The sequence below is a fragment of the Schistocerca piceifrons genome, chromosome 6 (genome assembly GCF_021461385.2).
Source record: "Schistocerca piceifrons isolate TAMUIC-IGC-003096 chromosome 6, iqSchPice1.1, whole genome shotgun sequence".
NCBI lineage: Eukaryota > Metazoa > Arthropoda > Insecta > Orthoptera > Acrididae > Schistocerca > Schistocerca piceifrons.
Genome location: NC_060143.1, coordinates 233051755 through 233072976, shown reverse-complemented (window position 1 = coordinate 233072976; position 21222 = coordinate 233051755). Strand labels below are relative to the sequence as shown.

At 40.0% G+C, this 21222-nt stretch overlaps 1 protein-coding gene across 1 annotated transcript in view; it reads right to left on the bottom strand.

Moving 5' to 3' along the window:
• The window catches only part of LOC124802795 (zinc finger MYND domain-containing protein 10), a 97622-nt gene that overhangs the window by 69770 nt on the left and 6630 nt on the right, over positions 1 to 21222 (bottom strand). The window contains exon 3 of the mRNA XM_047263797.1: positions 6272 to 6385. Coding sequence (XP_047119753.1) covers positions 6272 to 6385 — 114 coding nt within the window. The remainder of the gene's footprint in view (positions 1 to 6271; positions 6386 to 21222) is intronic.

Genomic DNA, 21222 nt, shown 5'->3' with positions numbered 1-21222 from the left:
AGCTGTATAATTGGATTGAAAAGTTTCTAGCAAACAGAACACTGCGGAGAGAAATCTTCAGATGTAAAATTAACTTTAGGCATATCCCAAGGAAATATTATAGGATCACTACTTTGCACAATAACGACAATATTATGAAAAGAGCAGACTGCTACTCACCACATAGAGGAGATGAGTTGCAGACAGGCACAAGATAAAGACTGCTATAGAGGTGAGTTTTCAGCCAAAAGGCCTTCTTCTAAAGTAGAAAACACTTACTTATTAATGCAAGCACAACTCACACACACATGACCCCTGCCTCTGGCCACTAAGTCCTGAACATGAACTAATTAGTTGAACATTCAAAAGAAATAATCACTAGGTGTGTGTATTCTGCTGAAATTGTGAAATGTAATTAGCACCACATGCATTTTGGGATTACATGACATTTTTAACTTCTATAATTTTCTTATTACTGTTTCACACAATCACATAACATTTAAACTGAACAAAATAGTTTGCTTAATACTCAACCTGAGTGAATACATTAATGTTTCATGGGTTGGTAATTTGTAAAATCAGACATTTTTGTATATGTAGTGTAGTTTATTTCACATACAGTAAAACCTCCTTTTTACACTTTTCAGCAGACTGACCCAAAAAAGTGTAAAATGTAGGAAAGTGTAAAATCCAGGACAGAACAGGAAACACAACAAGCAAAGATGAATAAATTTCTTTTACTGTGCTGAGATTTACAACTTACTCTAAATGTTCAGAATTGTAAAATGTTGCACTTCACAAAACGAGAAAAAGTAGTATCCTATAATACCAGTGTGTGTCTGTTGGAATCAGTCAACTCATACAAATACATGGTTGTAACACTTTGTAGGGATATGAAATGGAATGATCACATAGGTTCAATCATGGGTAAAGCACTTGGTAGACTTCAGTTTATTGGTAAAATACTGGAGAAGTGTAATCAGTCTACAAAAGATTGCTTAAAAAGCACTTGTGCAACTGGTTCTAGAATATGGTCAAGTGTGTGGGACCCGTACCAGATAGGACTAACAGAGGACACTGAACTTGTACAGAGAAGGGCAGCATGAATGGGCACAGGATTGTTTAATCCGTGGGAGAGAGTCACAGAGATACTGAAGGAACTCAACTGGCAAACTCTTTAAGGCAGACGTGAACTATCCCAAGAAAGACTATTAACAAAGTTTCAAGAACCGGCTTTAAATGATTACTCTAGGAATATACTTCAACTGCCTATGTATCAGTCACATAGGGATCATGAGGATAAGATTAAAACTGAGTTCATGAATAATTTCTGTAACACTTGCATTTTACCTTCCAGTAACAAATCTAGCAACAAGCTTCTGAATTGCTTCAATGTTTTCCTGTAATCCGACCTGGTGGGGATCCAAAACACTTGAGCAGTACTCAAGAATGGGTCACACTAGAATTCCATATTGTGTCTTCTTTATAGATGTGCTACACTTTCCCAGAATTCTCCCAATAAGATGAATTATCTGCCTTCCTGACTACCAACCTGATGTGCTCACTCCATTTCATATCGCTTTAGAGTGTTATGCCTAGATATTTAGTCAGTGTAGTGTGTCAAGCAAGACATCGTTAATGCTCTATCTGAACATTACGGGATTATTTTTCCTGCTCATCTGCATTAACTTACATTTTTCTACATTTAGAACAAGCTGCCATTCATAACACCAACTAGGAATCTGTCTAACATGTAAACATGAAATGTAGGAAGGGGAAAGGATGGGTAGGAAAGGAAAGGGGAAGGACTGGTGGGAAATCGTGACGGCTAGCTCCACACGACATTGTGGTAATGCAATGGTGAAAGTTCAAAATTTGTGCTGGACTTTTCCCTTTGCATCCACTTCCACTTCTACATCTACATCTACATCCATACTCTGCAAGCCACCTGATGGTGTGTGGTGGAGGGTACTTTGAGTACCTCTATCGGTTCTCCCTTCTATTCCAGTCTCATATTGTTCATTAAAGAAAAACTGTCGGTATGCCTCTGTGTGGGCTCTAATCTCTCTGATTTTATCCTCATGGTCTCTTTTCAAGATATACATAGGAGGGAGCAATAAACTGCTTGACACCTCAGTCAAGGAATGTTCTCGAAACTTCAACAAAAGCCCATACTGAGCTACTGAGTGTCTCTCCTGCAGTCTTCCACTGGAGTTTATCTACCATCTCCGTAACGCTTTCACAATTAGTAAATGATCCTGTAATGAAGTGTGCTGCTCTCCGTTGGATCTTCTCTGTCTCTTCTATCAACCCTGTCTGGTACGGATCCTACACTGGTGAGCAATATTCAAGCATTGTGCGAACAAGTGTACTGTAACCTACTTCCTTTGTTTTCGGATTGCATTTCCTTAGGATTCTTCCAATGAATCTCAGTCTGGCATCTGCTTTACCGATGATCAACTTTATATGATCATTCAATTTTAAATCATTCCTAATGCCTACTCCCAGATAATTTATGAAATTAACTGCTTCCAGTTGCTGACCTGCTATTTTGTAGCTAAATGATAAGGGATCTATCTTTCTATGTATTCACAGCACATTACACCTGTCTACATTGAGATTCAATTGCCATTCCCTACACCATGAGGCAATTCGCTGCAGATCCTCCTGCATTTCAGTACAATTTTCCATTGTTACAACCTCTCAATATACTACAGCATCATCCGCAAAAAGCTTCAGTGAACTTCCGATGTTATCCACAAGGTCATTTATGTATATTGTGAATAGCAACGGTCCTATGACACTCCCCTGCGGCACGCCTGAAATCACTCTTACTTTGGAAGACTTCTCTCCATTGAGAATGACATGCTGCGTTCTGTTATCTAGCAACTCTTCAATCCAATCACACAATTTGTCTGTTAGTCCATATGTTCTTACTTTGTTCATTAAACGACTGTGGGGAACTGTATCAAATGCCTTGCGGAAGTCGAGAAACACGGCACCTACCTGGGAACCCATGTCTATGGCCCTCTGAGTCTCGTGGACGAATAGCGCGAGCTGGGTTTCACACAATCATCTTTTTCTAAACTCATGCTGATTCCTACAGAGTAGATTACTAGTCTCAGGAAAGTCATTATACTCGAACATAATACGTGTTCCAAAATTCTACAACTGATCAACGTTAGAGATATAGGTCTATAATTCTGCACATCTGTTCAGAGTCCCTTCTTGAAAACGGGGATGACCTGTGCCCTTTTCCAATCCTTTGGAACGCTACGCTCTTTTAGAGACCTATGGTACACCGCTGCAAGAAGGGGGCAAGTTCCTTTTGTACTCTGTGTAAAATCGAACTTGTATCCCATCAGGTCCAGCGGCCTTTTCTCTTTTGAGCGATTTTAATTGTTTGTCTATCCCTCTGTCATCTATTTCGATATCTACCATTTTGTCATCTGTGTGACAATCTAGAGAAGGATCTACAGTGCAGTCTTCCTCTGTGAAACAGCTTTGGAAAAAGACATTTAGTATTTCGGCCTTCAGTCTGTCATCCTCTGTTTCAGTACCATTTTGGTCACAGAGTGTCTGGACATTTTGTTTTGATCCACCTACTGCTTTGACATAAGACCAAAATTTCTTAGGAATTTCTGCCAAGTCAGTACATAGAAATTTACTTCCGAATTCATTGAATGTCTCTCGCATAGCACTCCTCACACTACATTTCGCTCTGTGTAATCTTTGTTTGTCTGCAAGGCTTTGGTTATGTTTATGTTTCCTGTGAAGTTCCCTTTGCTTCTGCAGCAGTTTTCTAACTCGGTTGTTGTACCACGGTGGCTCTTTTCCATCTCTTACAATCTTGCATGGCACATACTCATCTAATGCATATTGTACGATGGTTTTGAACTTTGTCCACTGATCCACAACACTATCTGTACTTGAGACAAAACTTTTGTGTTGAGCCGTCAAGTACTCTGAAATCTGATTTTTGTCACTTTTGCTAAACAGAAAAATCTTCCTACCTTTTTAATATTTCTATTTACAGCTGAAATCATCGATGCAGTAACTGCTTTATGATCGCTGATTCCCTGTTCTACATTAACTGTTTCAAATAGTTCAGGTCTGTTTGTCACCAGAAGGTCTAATATGTTATCGCAACGAGTCAGTTCTCTGTTTAACTGCTCAAGGTTTTTGCCTACTACTACCTTGCCGCGTCTCAGGAGTTGTCTTGTCAGGCCTAGGGAGGGAATTCTCTAACTTAAAAATGCCTACATGTGCACTCCACACGTACTCCGCTACCCTTGTAGTCGCTTTCTACGTGTAGTGCATGCCTGACCCATTCAGGGGGACCCTACATTTCTCCACCCGATAGCGGAGGTCAAGAAATTTGCACCCCAGATCTCCACAGAATCGTTTGAGCCTCTGGTTTAAGCCTTCCACTCGGCTCCAAACTAGAGGACCGTGATCGGTTCTGGGAACGATACTACAAATAGTTAGCTCAGATTCCACCCCGCGAGTGAGGCTTTCTGCCTTCACCAACTCCGCCAACCACCTGTATGAACTGAGGATGACCTCTGAACCCAGACGGCGGGAGTCATTGGTGCCGACATGAGCAACAATTTGCAGTCGGGTGCACCCAGTGCTCTCTATCGCCGCCGGCAGGGCCTCCTCCACATCTCGGATGAGACCCCCCGGCAAGACTGATTATTGATTATCTATGTATTTCCTACATTTCATGCTTAAATACATGTATCAGCCGTGTCATCACAAGTCATGTCTGTTCTGTGAGACATGTAGTGGTGGAGAGGGCACAGGAGATCTGTTGATGGATGTGTTGTGTAGGATGTTATTTGTCAATACAAGCTCTGGTAATATTATCTGTATATTTTGACAAAAGCTGCTTTTGACTGTGCAGATGAAGCATATGTGGGTGACAAGACTGACTTTCTTACAGTGAGGTAGGTCTTTTGAAAGATGAATCTGTGGCTGCTTAACAGGACAGAACAAGTCAAAAGAACTGACTCACTCTATCTTGCTATCCCCACCTTGCTTCATGTGTCCTTTCCTAACCCCTCCTCCCAATCAGACCAGGCAACTGCTTTCAATAATACATAGATAATCAATAATCAGTCTTGCCGTGGCAATAGGAGTGTACCTTTGGCTCTCTGTGTGGTTGTATATGTGAATGTGTGTACTTGTATTAGAAAAAGAGCAAGAGCTCGAAAGATAGTGTGAATACTATTTTCTGTTATGTGTTTTTATGCTCCACACATTATTCTTCTGCAGGTGAGTGGCTGCCTTTCCCTTATTTTATGTATTGTTCCATCCAGGAATTTCCATTATTGTTATATAATGTCCACACCAACCACTTCAGTTTTTGCAGTGTGATCAGTCACCACAATGAGGCACAAATAATACCACCACAGTATGTCAATACACTACTAAATACTCCTTAGATATTATACTATCTTATTTTAACTCTTAAATGGGTTCTTTAATTTTCTGTCAGTGATTGCACCATTCTGGCACAAATAACGGCACTTTTCTAATAACATTTGCACACACACACACACACACACACACACACACACACACACACACACACTCTCTCTCTCTCTCTCTCTCTCTCTCTCTCTCTCTCTCTTAACACAGGCCTAAACCCGAAAAATGTTTAAAAATCTTTTATGCTCGCTCAACACTCGTTTGACAACACTTCTGAAGAACTTTGAAGATATGGTACACTCACGAGCTGCACTTGGCAGCTGTGACTCATTACGGAGGAGTGACAACTCAATTTTTCATGTAAGCAAGTGAGAAGTTGTAATATACAAAATGGAAACCAAACATTTTGAGCAGATGTTAGGTGATAATGTGTGGGGTGATCGTATTGAGAAATGAATTAACTCTGTATAGCTCTAACTTTGCACATTATTAAATAACTGCTTCGCGAAACAGTATTGTATACTGGGATATATCAAATAATGTTGTGGTGTTTTATTAAACAGACTGGCTTTGTATTTGGGAGGATAGATGTTCTAGCCCTCATTTGGCCATCTTGCTTTAGGTTTTCTGCAGTTTCCCTAAATTACTTCAGATGCCGGAATGGATCCTACTATAAGATCATGGAATAGTCTATTTGGAAATTCGACCTAAACATGTAAACTAATTTATGTTCAGATGAAACAACAACTTCAGGTGAAAGATCATTATGAGGATTTAATGCACAAATACACAAATTTTCAGTATACTGTTCGCCTCAAGATTTATATTCCATAGTAATGTAGTAATCTCTGTTACTTACAATAGTGTATGCCATAAAAGTATTTCCTGGGTTTGGTTCAATAGACAATAACCGTGGTAAAATCTTCTCTTTCCAAACAGATATGCAGATTATTTCATAAACAAGGACAGGTATCTGAAATGAGCACAAGATGGACACAGCTGATGACATTAAAGTTTTGCCAAAATTTTTTCATGCATATTTTTGTTCAAGTTAAATGTTGGAGCTTCATTTATCTAATGATGTTAACAACAGACATCACCAGCATTAACAACTAAATCTGCCACTGACCAAATACCTTTTATTGTTTCTTACTCACACTACATTTCTGTAATCACATTCCTTTAGTAAGGAAGGAAAACAGAGTAAGAAAAGAAAGACAGAGTCAAAGAAGGAGAATAACAATAATATGGAGAGGTAAATGGATGAAGAGTCAGGAGTTGTAGTGGGACCTAATGTGGAAGTGTTATTTATGTGCAGTGGAACACATGTCATATTGCGACGTAACATTTCATCATGTCCTCTCTGAAGTAAGAAAATTATTCTGTCAAACAAGGATGAAACAGTAGTGAGAATGAGAATTCAAATATTGTAGTGGCTGTCATATCAGCTATTCACGATCTACTCTCTGACCTTAGTCGTATGTCTGCTCAATTGCCTTTCTCTATACCTACATCTACATCCACATGGTTACTCTGCAGTTCACACTTAAATGCCTGGCAGAGGGTTCATCGAACCATTTTCATACTATTTATCTACCATTCCACTCTTGAATGGCGCTTGGGAAAAAGGAACACCTAAAGCTTTCCGTTGAAGCTCTGATTTCTCTTATTTTATTATGATGATCATTTCTCTCTACGTAGGTGGGTGTCAACAAAATATTTTCGCATTCGGAAGAGAAAGTTGGTGACTGAAATTTCGTAAATAGATCTCACCCCAAAGAAAACCGCCTTTGTTTCAGTGACTGCCACCCCAACTTGCGTATCATATCAGTGACACACTCACCACCCGAGTCATATGGCTATCCTAGGGAATGTATCATACTGTACTGTATTTTTTATTTCCTCCTGTAAATTTTACATGTACAGTACATCAGAAATTGAACAGTCATATGGCTATCCTAGGGAATGTATCATACTGTACTGTATTTTTTATTTCCTCCTGTAAATCTTACATGTACAGTACATCAGATATTGAACAGGTCAGTGCAAATATGTCTTCATGTTTACATGATGTTTTCTTTGTATTAATGAATACACATTTTTCATCTCTCAGTTATAATTAAACTACTTTAACTAGAAAATTACAACTGAAAATATGAATAAACTAACATTAATTACTACACTCTTTACATGCTGCAAGTAAATAGTCATAATTACATAACATTTTTGGGAATTTGGTTTATACAATTAACATTAACTTTCGTAGGCTCTCAAAGATTTTGGAGGTGGTCTTCCAGACTGTAGAAGCAGTACGTTAATAGATATTCATTTGACACTGCTCTAATTTTTTTAGATCATTCATTAGTTTAATTTCTATTGGCAAGTCATTGTAAATAATATCACCAAAGAGTAATTTTCCTTTTTGGTATGAACTGGTTTTTATTTGGAGCATTGTCTTGTGTTAGGCAGGTGAAGATTTCCATTTTTGAGGAGTACACTAGGATTTGTTATTGCATATTTTTTAAATAAAGATTGCTACTTGAAAGATGAAGAATCTCCATCCTTTTAAATAGTGCTCTGCAGGGTTTTTTTCTTTTTATTTCAGCTATGTTTGTCATCATTCTTTTTAGCACTGTGAAATATTTTAGGCAGGATGGTGAGTTACACCAGAATGTGACCCCATACTTCAGAACGGAATGTGTATTACCATAGTAAACAGTCATTAGACAGTCCTTATGACAACAGTTTTCAAGCACTCTCATTAAATAGCACATGGTACTTAGTCTCTTTAATTATGTATCAGTGAGAGTGTCCATCTAAGGTCCTGGTTATCTTGGAGCCAGATCCCCAGGAATTTTGTATTAGCTACACTTGCAATATCTATGTACAGTATGTAAATTTTTACATCCTCTTCACTGTTTCTCTTGACATTATGAAAATTTAACACCACTGTTTTAATTTTATGTATTATTATTTTGTTTTGGCTGAACCAGTTAACGACTCTAGTTAATGTTGGGTGCGTTGTCTATAACATTTCAATCTGAATAGTGTCTGGTTAATTTATTATCTTATTGCTTGTGACCAGTACGATATGAACTAAGCCTGTTGTTAGGTGTACTTCTGATACCAATACTATAAGTTTCTGCAGCAACAGGATATGGTCTATGATGTCAGAGGCCTTAGACAGATCAAGGCATATGCCAGTACTTTTTCTCCGCTATCAAGTTTTTGTAGAGCTTCACTCAGAAACTGAAATAGTGCATTTTCTGTTGATTGATCTTTCTGTAAACTATATTTGGCTGTGGATAATATGTTGCATTTCTCTAAAAACTCTAGCAGCTTCTTATTAAAAATATTCTATTATTTTCAAAAATATAAATAACATCAAATTTACATGGCTCACAGTTGTGTACATCATTCCATGTTTCTTTTTTTAAGTAAGTACCTGTGGTGTTCTAATCTTTGCTTGATAAAATTTCTACCTTCTCTTGTTATTTGTGAACCGGCTGACCATTTGTCTAGAAAAGCGATTACACACCTAACATTCACTCTGATGATTAATGCTACCGGTACTGAATGTTGTCACATTGTGGAGTGTTATTGTCAAGGGGCAGTTTTTATCAGTTTCTCAAGAGTTTCTATAAACAAGTCTTCACTGCAGTTCAGAAGATGTCAGAGACACACAGGAATTATTTCTAGTTTGGGGGAAAATACTGCTGCAGCCTCAAAGTGTGTTCCAGTACAAAGATCATATCCATGCATAATTTCATTACTTATTTTCAACATTTTATTAATGAAAAGGGATATGCAATCATATTTTATATTTGCTCTGCAGTAACTTTTTGCCATTTCATATATCATTTGATACAATTAATTGTACACTGTAGAGCCAAAGAAACAGGTACACCTACCAAATATCGTGTAGGGTCCCCCGTGAGCACACAGAAGTGCCACAACACGACGTGGCATGGACTTGACTAATGTTTGAAATAGTGCTGGGGGGGGGGGGGGGGGGGACGACTGACACCATGAATCCCGCAGGACTGTCCATAAATCCATGAGTACAAGGGGGTGGAGATCTCTTCTGAACAGCATGTTGCAAGACATCCCAGATATGCTCAATAATGTTCATGTCGGGGGAGTTTCGTGGCCTATGGAAGTGTTTAAACTCAGAAGAATGTTCCTGGAGCCACTCTGCAGCAATTCTGCATGTGTGGGGTGCTGCATTGTCCTGCTGGAATTGACAAAGTCTGTCGGAATACACAATGGACATGAATGGATGTAGGTGATCAGACAGGATGCTTATGTACACGAGACCTGTCAGAGTCGTATTTAGACGCATCAGGGGTCCCATATCACTCCAGCTGCACACGCCCAACACCATTACACAGCATCCACCAGCTTGAACAGTCCCCTCCTGACATGCAGGGGTCCATGGATCCATGAGGTTCTCTCCATACCCGTACACATCCATCCGCCTGATACAATTTGAAACAAGACTCGTCCAACCAGGCAACATTCCAATGTCACTGTTGATGGGCCCATGCAAGGCATAAAGCTTTGTGTCATGCAGTCATCAAGGGTACACAAATGGGCCTTTGGCTCTGAAAGCCCAAATCGATTATGTTTCATTGAATGGTTCACACGGTGACACTTGTTGATGGCACAGCATTGAAATCTGCAGCAGATTGCACTTCTGTCACGTTGAATGATTCTCTTCAATTGTCATTGGTCCCGTTTTTGCAGGATCTTTTTCCGGCCGTAGCGATGTTTGAGATTTGATGTTTTTCCGGATTCTTGATACTCACGGTACACACGTAAAATGATCATTCAGGAAAATCCCCACTTCATCATTTTCAGAATCAAACAATGGAAACTCCGATATGAATATGAAAAATGTAGAAAAAGACAGATTACTACTTACTGTAAAGAAGACACATTAAATTGCAGACAGGCACAATTAAAAGACACTAACATAAAGCTTTCGGCCACAGCCTTCATCAGTAAAAGAGAGACACCAACATTCATACACACAAGCAAGCACACCTCATGCACACGTGACCACAAACTCCAGCATCTTGGACCAGAATGCATGTGGGATGCAAACAGAAATCTGGAGGGGGCGGGGAAGGGGAAGGGATAGTAGTGTACAGGTGGGGAGAGACACGAATGCTATCTGGTGGAGTGTAGAGGGACTAGAATGTCAACAGATGCAGTGTCAGGAAGTTGTTGGGCAGAGAGGTGGGGAAAAAAGGAGAGGCGTTAGGAAAGACGGGTGGATACGTTGACAGATGGTGGCAAATAACAAGGTGAGAGATGAGAATGGGGAGGAGATGATAGGTCAGAGGGGGTGGAAACTGTTGGGTGGATGGCATGGGAGTAGTTACCGTAGGGAGTGGAGACTGTGTTGTAAGGACAACTCCCATCTGTGCAGTTCAGTAAAGCTGGTGATGGAGGGAAGGCTCCAAATGGCTCAGGTAGTGAAACAGCCATTGAAATCAAGTGTGTTATGTTCAGCTGCATGTTGTGCTGCAGGGTGGTCTACTTTGCTCTTGGTCACAGTTCGGCTGTGGCCATTCATCCTGTTGGACATCTGGTTGGTAGTCATGCTAATGCAAACAGCTGTGCAGTGATTGTAGCATAGCTAGTAAATGACATGGCTGCTTTCACAGTTAGCCCGATCCCTGATGGGGTAGGATAAACCTGTTCCAGGACTGGAATAGGAAGTACTAGATGGGAAGGTCAGGCTAGTTTTGCACCAGGGTCTTCCACAGGGTTATCATCCTTGTGGCAAGGAGTTGGGATTGTCACAGGGATGGAATAGGATGTTGTGGAGATTGAGCAAGCAACAAAGCACCACTTTAGGAGGGGTAGGAAGTGTCTCAGGTAGGATGTCCCTCATTCCAGGTCCATGATCATAGGTAATCAAAGTCCTGTCAGAGGATGTGCTTCAGCTGTTCCAACCCCCTCACAGATCAGTACTGGAAAGAAGTTGATGAACCAGAAGATCCTTACCAGACGACACAGTATTTCTCTACAGGGTGTGGTGTGCATGGTATCCTAATGTCCCAATGTATGAGAGAAAGGGGTTGGGGGGACGGGGAGGGATATTAGTCATGTTATAGTGGCTATCTCAAGATACACAAGTGCCCTGTGATGGGGTAAATATGAGGTGTGTTCAAAAAGTAAGATGACTTTATATTTTTATGAAAAAATATTTATTTATTCATCAATATTCATGTTGTCCCCTTCAAGGTAATCCACCTCAGATACAATACACTAGTGCCAACGCTTCTTCCAATCCTCGAAGCACTTCTAAGCACTTTTTGGTACAGCCTTGAGTACTTCCAATGATGCAGTTTTTATTTCCACAGTCATTGAAAATCTTTGTCCTTTCATAGGTCTCTTCAGTTGTTTTTGGCCAAAAAATCTCTCACAGATGAGGGGGAAAAAGGACCTCTAAGGTAAGTCTTTCCGATCCTGGGATTGGAATGACTCCTTACCCTCTCCCTTAAAACCCACATCATTTCGTCTTTCCCTCTCCTTCCCTCTTTCCTGATGAAGCAACCTTGTGTTGCGAAAGCTTTAAATTTGTGTGTGTGTTTTTATTGTGTCTATCAACATACCATCGCTTTATCGTTTGGTAAGTTACAGCATCTTTGTTTTTTTATGTATATATTTCCAGGCTCCAAAATATGAGAGGTGATCAGAAAGCTCCTGGATTTTATGTTGCTTAATTAAGTTGGCACACTTTGAAGAATGCATGGTAGGGATGAAGAGGGGTGGGGGCGAGTGATCATCTCTGCAACTGACACAGGCTGGTGGTTGCTCACAAGAGGAGTTTCTGTGAAGCGGCTAACGAGTCTCCACAATTTGGGTTGTTCATAGACTGGCAAGATTTGGCCAAAGCATTGATAGTTAAAACATTGCATTGGGAATGAGAAATAGAGATTCACAACACAATGGTAGATGACAATTTTTCCTTTGTCAGGAAACGAACCCCCTCAAAAGCAGGGATAAAGGCTCTGGCATCAACCCTGTTGTCTGTTCGGCCCTCACATACACCAGCCTATGAAGTGGACCCCCTGCTCCTCCAAGTTTTTGTATAATTCATCAACCATCAATAGTGTTAAGTCCCAGTGACAAATGATCCCTGTACCATCTTCATGCTTCTATACGGTATTATGGTGACATGCATGTTACACAGGTTACTAGAAGAGAATAATACTTAAGACTGGGTAGGAGTCACTGTTTTGATTAAAAATGGTTACTGAGGAAAGAGATTTCTGCAAATATAGTTTCAATATTATCTACAAAGAACATAGGCTTAGTAGTTAGAGAAAGGACCCTCTGTTAGTCTAGGTGAAACCCAGTTCCTGCAGTTTACTTGATTTTGCTTTCCTGTGATGCCATGGACATCTACTTTCACACATTCAGACCCGTCTCCAGAGACTGCTGGCGCTTCACAGCAAGCACTAATAACTAATATCTTACTAATGTAAGATATCCACCATGATGCTGCCTATTCGTATTGAGGACTCTCCCCATCAGTGCCACTGAGTCATAGCAATAGCTACCTGGCTTGATGGTCATTACCAGGAATCATTGTGCCCCCCTCCCATAAAAAAACTGGTACTTACTCCTCAGTATGTGTGGGGAAGTAAAATAATGCATTCCCTGTGTTGTCAGGGGACTACCACTGTGCTGGTAGCTGATGAACACCCATCCTCACATTGACAGCCTACCATGCTGGTTATTGGCGACGTTCCCTAATGGCCCTCATTTCTAAATGATGTTGAAAATGTGGATGTCAAACCCAGATGCGGGGAACAAACATGAGTTAACTGAAATGAGTGTGGTAATAAAAGGTTTAGAAAAAAAGCTGATAAGTGGGAGAAAACAATATTGGTGAACTGTAGACAAGCTAGGTTGTCTGCAGGTAATTTGTTCCACAAATCAACTCTGAGAAAAGATACAGTCAGAGAGTAAGATTGCAGCACAGGGAAGGAAGAAGTACTGCCAATGAAATGGTTCAAATGGCTCTGAGCACTATGGGACTTAACATCTGAGATCGTAAGTTCCCTAGAACTTAGAACTACTTAAACCTAACTAACCTAAGGACATCACACACATTCATGCCCGAGGCAGGATTCGAACCTGCGACCATAGCAGTCGCGCGGTTCCAGACTGAAGCGCCTAGAACCACTTGGCCATACCGGCCGGCACTGCCAATGACTTGGGGCCCAATACTCGGCATGCGCTGAAGAGTTACAGTAAATAACTTTGGTGCCAGACAGAATATTATGATCTCTGTGGAAAAACAGGAGATATGTTGAGATTGATCTTGTTTTGACACATTCTGTTATATGTACTTTATTAGTGTTGAGTAGAGTTTATGAAGATGGGAGTGTGTCTGTTCATTAATCAATAAAAACCATTCCAGTGAAGAAAACGGTGTACACAATTATTATTGTCCTGTGGCACGATTTACTACAGAGAAGCCAAAGGAGTTTAGCTGTTCTTCAAGGCTATGATAGGAGGTAAGTGAAAATGGATTAATTCCTGGCTGGGTTGGACTGTGTCAAAATGGCCGCATGAGCGGTACGTAAAACTGAGGTGAGTACAAATCTTGCACTTTTCAAGAGCTTGCAGTTCTTAACTTTCTGATTTCATGGTCAAAACAAAAAAGGGAATAATAGTTTTCTCCAGGTCAGCTCATCAGATAAGCCATCTGGCTCCTGCATACTGATCTAAAGTGAGAAAGGTATCTTTTTTTTTCTAGCTCATAAAACTAACCATAATCATAAAAATGGCATCAGGGAATAACCTGTTCATACCTCTCTCGCCTAATGCCAATTCATTTTGTGTGCTGCAACTAAAGATACCATTAAGAGTCATCCTGAAGTTGTGGGCGTGTCTGGTTTCTGAAATTATTAAATTACGAGGGCGGTTCAGAAAGTAACCTCCGATTGGTCACAGTGCGGGTTGTGGGGGGAGTAGCGACGCCATCTGTGTGTTCACGCACTCAACAGGTCAGTCGGCATCAAGCCGTGGTTGAGTGAACGTCGTACCTGCGCTAGTTTAGTTTTTGTGGCAGTTTGAAATGTGTGCTGCAATAGAAAACCCCGCCAAATGTGAAGTGCGTGCTGTCATAAGGTTTTTTACAGCCAAAGGATATTCTGCAGCAGCTATTCATCGTGAGCTTTGTGCCGTGTACGGACCAAGAGTTATGAGTGAAGGGGTTGTCCGTGAATGGGTATGTTTATTTAAAAGTGGATGAGAAAACGTTCATGATGAAGAGAGGAGTGGTAGACCATCATTGGTGACTGACGAACTCGTTCAGACAGTTGATGCAAAAGTTCGTGAAAATCGACGTTTCTCAATGTCGGAGTTGTCTACTGGTTTTCCACAGATTTCTAAGACTCTCTTGTACGAGATAGTGACAGCAAGATTGGGTTACCGTAAGTTCTGTGCACGATGGGTGCCCAAAATTCTTACCGACCACCACAAAACTCAAAGAATGGCCTCTGCATTAGACTTTCTGTCACGTTATGAGGACGAAGGAGAACCATTGTTAAACAGAATCGTGACCGGTGACGAAACCTGGATTAAGTACGTGAACCCTGAGACAAAAGAACAATCAAAGATGTGGGCACATTCCAATTCGCCTACCAAACCAAGAAAAGCCTCGCAAGATTTTTCTGCCAGAAAACTGATGGCAACGGTGTTTTGGGATGCCAAAGGGGTGTTGTTGGTTGAATTCATGGAACGTGGTACGACCATTAATCAAGACGTGTACTGTGAAACAATAAAAAAGTTACGACGGGCTATACAGAACAAACTCCGTGGTATGCTGACTTCCGGTATCGTTTTTTTGCACGATAACACCCGTCCTCACTCTGCTCGCAGAACAACGGCCCTTCTTGAGTCCTTCAAGTGGGACGTTATCAACCATCCACCTTACAGCCCAGACCTGGCGCCAAGTGATTATCACCTCTTCATGCATTTGAAGAAATGGCTCGGGTCACAGCGGTTTGATGACGACGAAGAGCTCAAAGATGCGGTCACAGGCTGGCTCCAGGCACAAGCGGGTGATTTTTATGCAGAAGGAATTTCAAAGCTTGTGAAGAGATACGATAAGTGCCTCAATCGCTATGGAGACTATGTAGAAAAATAGTGCAAAGATGTAGTTGTAAGATGTATATATTAAAATATTTTTATTTAACTTGGTGTATTTTTTTAAATCAACCGGAGGTTACTTTCTGAACGGCCCTCGTATTTTTCTCTCATTAAGTAGCCAAGAATTTTTCTACCTCCATCAATAAACACAAGTCACACGAAAGGAGATTTTTACATCACACAATTACAAAAGTTTTGCGAGTGCTGTGTGAAATGAGTACACTGTATGCTCCTTGTGGGGTCTGAAGAAATATGCAAGTTCATAAGCTGGCTTTCATGTTCTAATTATATGTCACCACTTACTTATTATGGTGTCCATTAATCACAAGTCATTATATTCACTCACTGCACTAATTCTATTAAATCCAGAATGTTCTGATGGTTTGTAGCAGACATTGTATGAGTAAAATTTCTATCAAAGAATGTAATCAGTACTTTAATAATTTATCAATCTGATATGGAAATCTGGCATACAGGTTCTAAGCAACACACAAAATAATTGGATCGTTTTAGTGTTTGACACATGGAAAATTTGTAACAATTGCTCAAAGCCAGTCAAAATCTGTACTTTTAGCAAACTGTCTCTCCAAATTTTATATGACTTTTCAGACATCAAAAGTACTAGCAGTTTTGGGCTCAATACTTTAATTTGGTTATTGGAAAAAGTGGAACTCACATAATACCTCCATGGTATACAGTCACTGTAAAGAAACTTCTAAAGAAACAGAGATAACTGTATAATAGGTGTAAACAAAGCGTAGGGCTATAGATAGAGAGATGCTGAATGAAACACATTTGGCTGTCAAGAGAGCAATCTGTGATGCCTTCAATGACTACCATAGCAAAATATTGTCATGACATTTCAAAAAATCCAAAGAAATTCTGGTTGTATTTAAAGGCTGTTAGCGGCACCAAAGTTAGTGTCCAGTCCCTAGATAATGAGACAGGAACTGAAACTGAGGGTAGCAATGCAAAAGCTAAAATGCTTAACTCCATTTTCAAATGTTCCTTTACAAAGGAAAACCCAGAAGCACTGCCCCAATTAAATTGTCATAGCACTGAGAAGATGAATGAAATAAATATTACTGACATTTTGTTGAGAAACAGCTGAAATCATTAAAACTGAACAAAGCTCTAGGCCCCGATGGAATCCCTGTCAGATTCTATCCTAAATTTGTGGCTGAGTTAGCCCCTCATTTAACTATAATCTATCATAGATCCCTCCAACAAAAAACTGTGCTCAGTCCTTGGAAAAAGGCACAGATCACACCCGTCTACTAGAAGAATAGTGATAAAAAAAAAACTACCGTCAATATCCTTGACACTGATTCATTATAGAATCTTAGAACATATTCTGAGCTCAAACATAATGAGGTACCTTGAACAGAATGACCTCCTGAGTGTCAACTGACATGGATTTCAAAAATATTGATAATGTGAAATCCAGCTCGCATTTTTCTCATGTCACGAACTGAAAGCTTTAGATTAAGGCAACCCGGTAGATGCAATGTTTCTTGATTTCTGAAAAGCATTTGACTCAGTGCTTCACCTATGCTTATTGTCAAGAGTACGATCACATGGGGTATGAAGTGAAATTTGTGACTGGTTTGAGTACTTTTTGGTAGTGAGGAAACAGCATGTTATCTTGGATGGAGATCGTCAGATGCAGAAGTAACTTTGACTGTGTCACAGGGAAGTGTGTTGAGTTCCTTGCTCTTCATGTTGTATATTAATGACCTGCAGACAATATTAACAGTAAAATCAGCTTTTTGCAGATGATGCAGTTACCTATAATGAAGTAGTATCTGAGAGAAGCTGCATAAATATTCGGTCAGCTCTTGATAAGATTTCAGTGTGGTGCAGAAACTGGCAACTTGCTCTAAATGTTGAGAAATGTAAAATTTTGCACTACACAAAATGAAAAAAACATCATATCCTATGACTAAAAAATCAGTGAGTCACTGTTGGAATCGAGCAACTAATACAAATACCTGGGTGTAACACTTTCTAGGGATATGAAATGGAATGATCACGTAGGTTCAGTCATGGGTAAAGTAGTTGGTAGACTTCATTCAGTTTATTGGTAGAACACTGGAGAAATATAACCAGTCTGCAAAAGAGATTGCTTACAAAGCTCATGTGGCCCATCCTAGAATATGCTTAAGTGTGTGGGACCCACACCAGACGGTACTAACAGGGGATACTGAATGTATACAGAGAAGGGCAGCACAAATGGTCACAGGTTTGTTTAATCTGTGGGAGAATGTCATGGAGATACTGAAGGAACTGAACTGGCAAACTCTTGAAGACAGATGTAAACTATCCCAAGAAAGTTTATTAACGAACTTTCGAGAACGAGTTTTAAATGATTACTCTTGGGATATACTACAACCCCCTATGTATTGCTTACATAGCGATCATGAGGATAAGATTAGAATAATTACTGCATGCACACAGGAATTCAGTCAATCATTCTTCCTGTGATCCATATGTGAATGGAACAGGAAGAAATGCTAATAACTGGTACAGTGGGACATATGTTCTGCCAAGCATCTAATAGTGGTTTGCGGAGGACAGATTTAGAATACTAATTACAGAAAAATGGCTAAAACCCAAAACTCAGAGAGGGTCATTCTTGGTTAAAATCAACATCTATTGAAATTTTGTGCCAGCCACATAAGAGTGTTGCTAGAAACACCACTTTAAGGATGCATCAGGTTTGCTTTAAATCCATGTAGTAATGGTCTTATGCATTAGTTACCTTTGAGATTGGGCACGGCGAGTTGATGTTAGTCAAGAATGCCTTTACGGCAACAAAGACGCCATTGTCAACACCTCACTGAGTTTGAATGAGATTGTGTAATGTGTCTTCAAGAAACTGGATGTTCCTTCTGCAATATTGCAGAAAGACTTGGCAGGAAGGTAGCCACTGTATATGATTGCTGGCATGAGAATCTATGGTCACAAAAAGACTGGGCTCCAGACATCCATGTGACACCACTGAGAGGGAAGAGCATCGTGTTCGGCATATGCCTGAGGCACATCATGCTGTATCTGCAGCAGCAGTTTCATCTGTGACACAACAAACTGTTACAAAACGGTTACTTCAAGGACAACTCCGAGTCAAACTGTAGCATTCCACTGACCCCAAACCACCAGCATTTGCTGCTTTAGTGATGTCAAATGAGGGCTCATTGAAAGGCAGGGTGGAGGTCTGTTGTGTTTTCTGATGCAAGCAGGTTCTGCCTCTGTGCCAGTGATGGCCGTTTGTTGGCTAGATGGAGGCCAGTTGAGAGCCTGCAAATAATATATCTGCGTGCTAGACACACTCGACCTACAACTGGAGTTATAGTCTGGGATGTGATTTCATATGACAGTGCTCTCGTGGTTATCGCACACACCCTGACTGCAAATTTGTTTGTCAATTTGGTGATCAACCTCTTGTGCTGCCATTCATGAACTGAATTTCAGGGGGTGTTTTCCAACAGAATAATGCTCACCCACATACCACTGTTGTAACCCAACATGCTCTACAGAGTGTCTACATGTTCCCTTGGCCTGCTTGATAACCAGATCTGTCTCCAACTGAGCATATATAGGACTCCAGCAGCATCCACAAACAGCATTAACTGACCCTGTATTAACTGGCCAAGTGCAACAGGCATGGAACTCCAGCCCACAAACTGACGTCCGGCACACATACAACACAATGCATGCATGTTTGCATGCTTGGACTCCACATTCTGGTGGTTACACCGTTTATTTATGTATCAGCGTTTCACATTTGCAATGGCGTATGTCACACTTACACTAGCCTGTGATCTTGCTATTTTAATGGCTTAAATATGTTATCCTAAACAAATGGATTCCAAAAATGTCATTACTCTACATTAATTATTTTGTGGTGTTGCTATTTTTTTACCCACATCAGTATATTTCGTAATGGTATGCTAAAGGGAAATGGAGATGGTGTATTTGTTGTAACAGACAAGAACTCAAATCCATCAAGATAAATATTGAAGCTGCATGAGAAATTGTTTCGGCAAGACTCAGTATCAAGGATGAGCTTTTCTACTAATCACCACTCCCCCCCAGCACTATTCCAGATGAAACCTAAAACTTTAAAGAAAATCTGAGTTTGCTAGTATGAATACTTCTCAATCATGCTTTCATCACTGGAGGAGACTTTAATCACCGAACAATCGGTTGGTATAATTAGCCTATAGTTTTTTTAAGTTATGTGAGTGACTATACATATTGTTATACTTTACTAAATGTCTTCTCTGGAAACTATCTAGAACAGATATAATGGAAGCCCACTCACGACGGAAATTTATTGGTTCTCATAGTAACAAAGAAACCTCACTTCTAAAAATGGTTCAAATGGCTCTGAGCACTATGGGACTTAACTTCTGAGGTCATCAGTCCCTTAGAACATAGAACTACTTAAACCTAACTAATCTAAGGTGATGTGAGTCAAAGCTCCAGAATCTAAATACCAAATCTCCCTTTCTGCTGCTATAAAGGGTTTCTTGTGTTCTGACTGTTTTCTAGTTATATTTCCTTTCTCAACCTTGCTACAGAAATTCTGTTGCACTCGTAGCAGTTAATAAAGCGTTTTGTATGACTGTTTATTTAGATATAATGCTGGGTTTTCATTTCCTTTTGCATCTTCAGATTTCACATATAGTAATAGTTTTACTTTAGTAGATTAACCGATGGGATGTGAGACACTGTTTTCAAGTACCATAATCACAGGTTGACAGGCCCCGAAAGATCAAGTCATCTAGCTAAGAGCAAAGTTCATATCTACTCTTCACTAACTGGGAATTTCATTTCATTTAAGTTAAACACAGTCATTACAGTTCAGCCACAGTAGTCATCTATCAAACTGCATTTATCTAATTTGATACTGATTAATGTTCTAAGCAAGTTCATTCTACGCGATAGTCCACAGTTTCAAATGCTTTTTCCAAGACTATCCAAGCTCCTGCTTCTGTACTCGTGCTCCTTGTATAGAATAATTTGTCTTGTCAATGAAGAGTAGAATCTGGGAATGTCTCTTTTCTTCCAAGAATCTTCCAGTTTCGTTGGGTCCAAAGGAGAGTTTTCTGTAACATCCCACACATTGCTATGGACTAAATATGCACATTTCCACATTGCGTAATTTTTGTGTCCAATCAACTTTTCAACTGCTGTAAGTCCAAATGATGCCGTACCATTCATTTTTAGGTCTGAATGAAAAAAGTACCCGTTTCTGCAGGCACAGATGATCAGTGTTGTAATTTGCGCTGGAGCTAAAGACATTTACGAAAACAATGCTATGAAAATGTATAAAGAGCTCTTGAGTGTTTTGCTAGTACTGTCAAATACAAACATTTTACTGGTGAACTTTCCCCACAGGCATGATTTACCTGAATGGTCATGTGTGAATAAGGAAATTCACAGAATTAATGCGAAACTTAAAAGTAGTTGTAGGCTATTCAGCAATGTGAAATTTATTGACTCAAGCACACTTGATAGAGAATGTTTTACGAAACATGGGCTTCACCTAAACAGAAATGGGAAGGCCAGGTTAGGAACCTTAATAAGGGAAGCAATTAAATGTAATTACAAAGTGACAGCCACCGA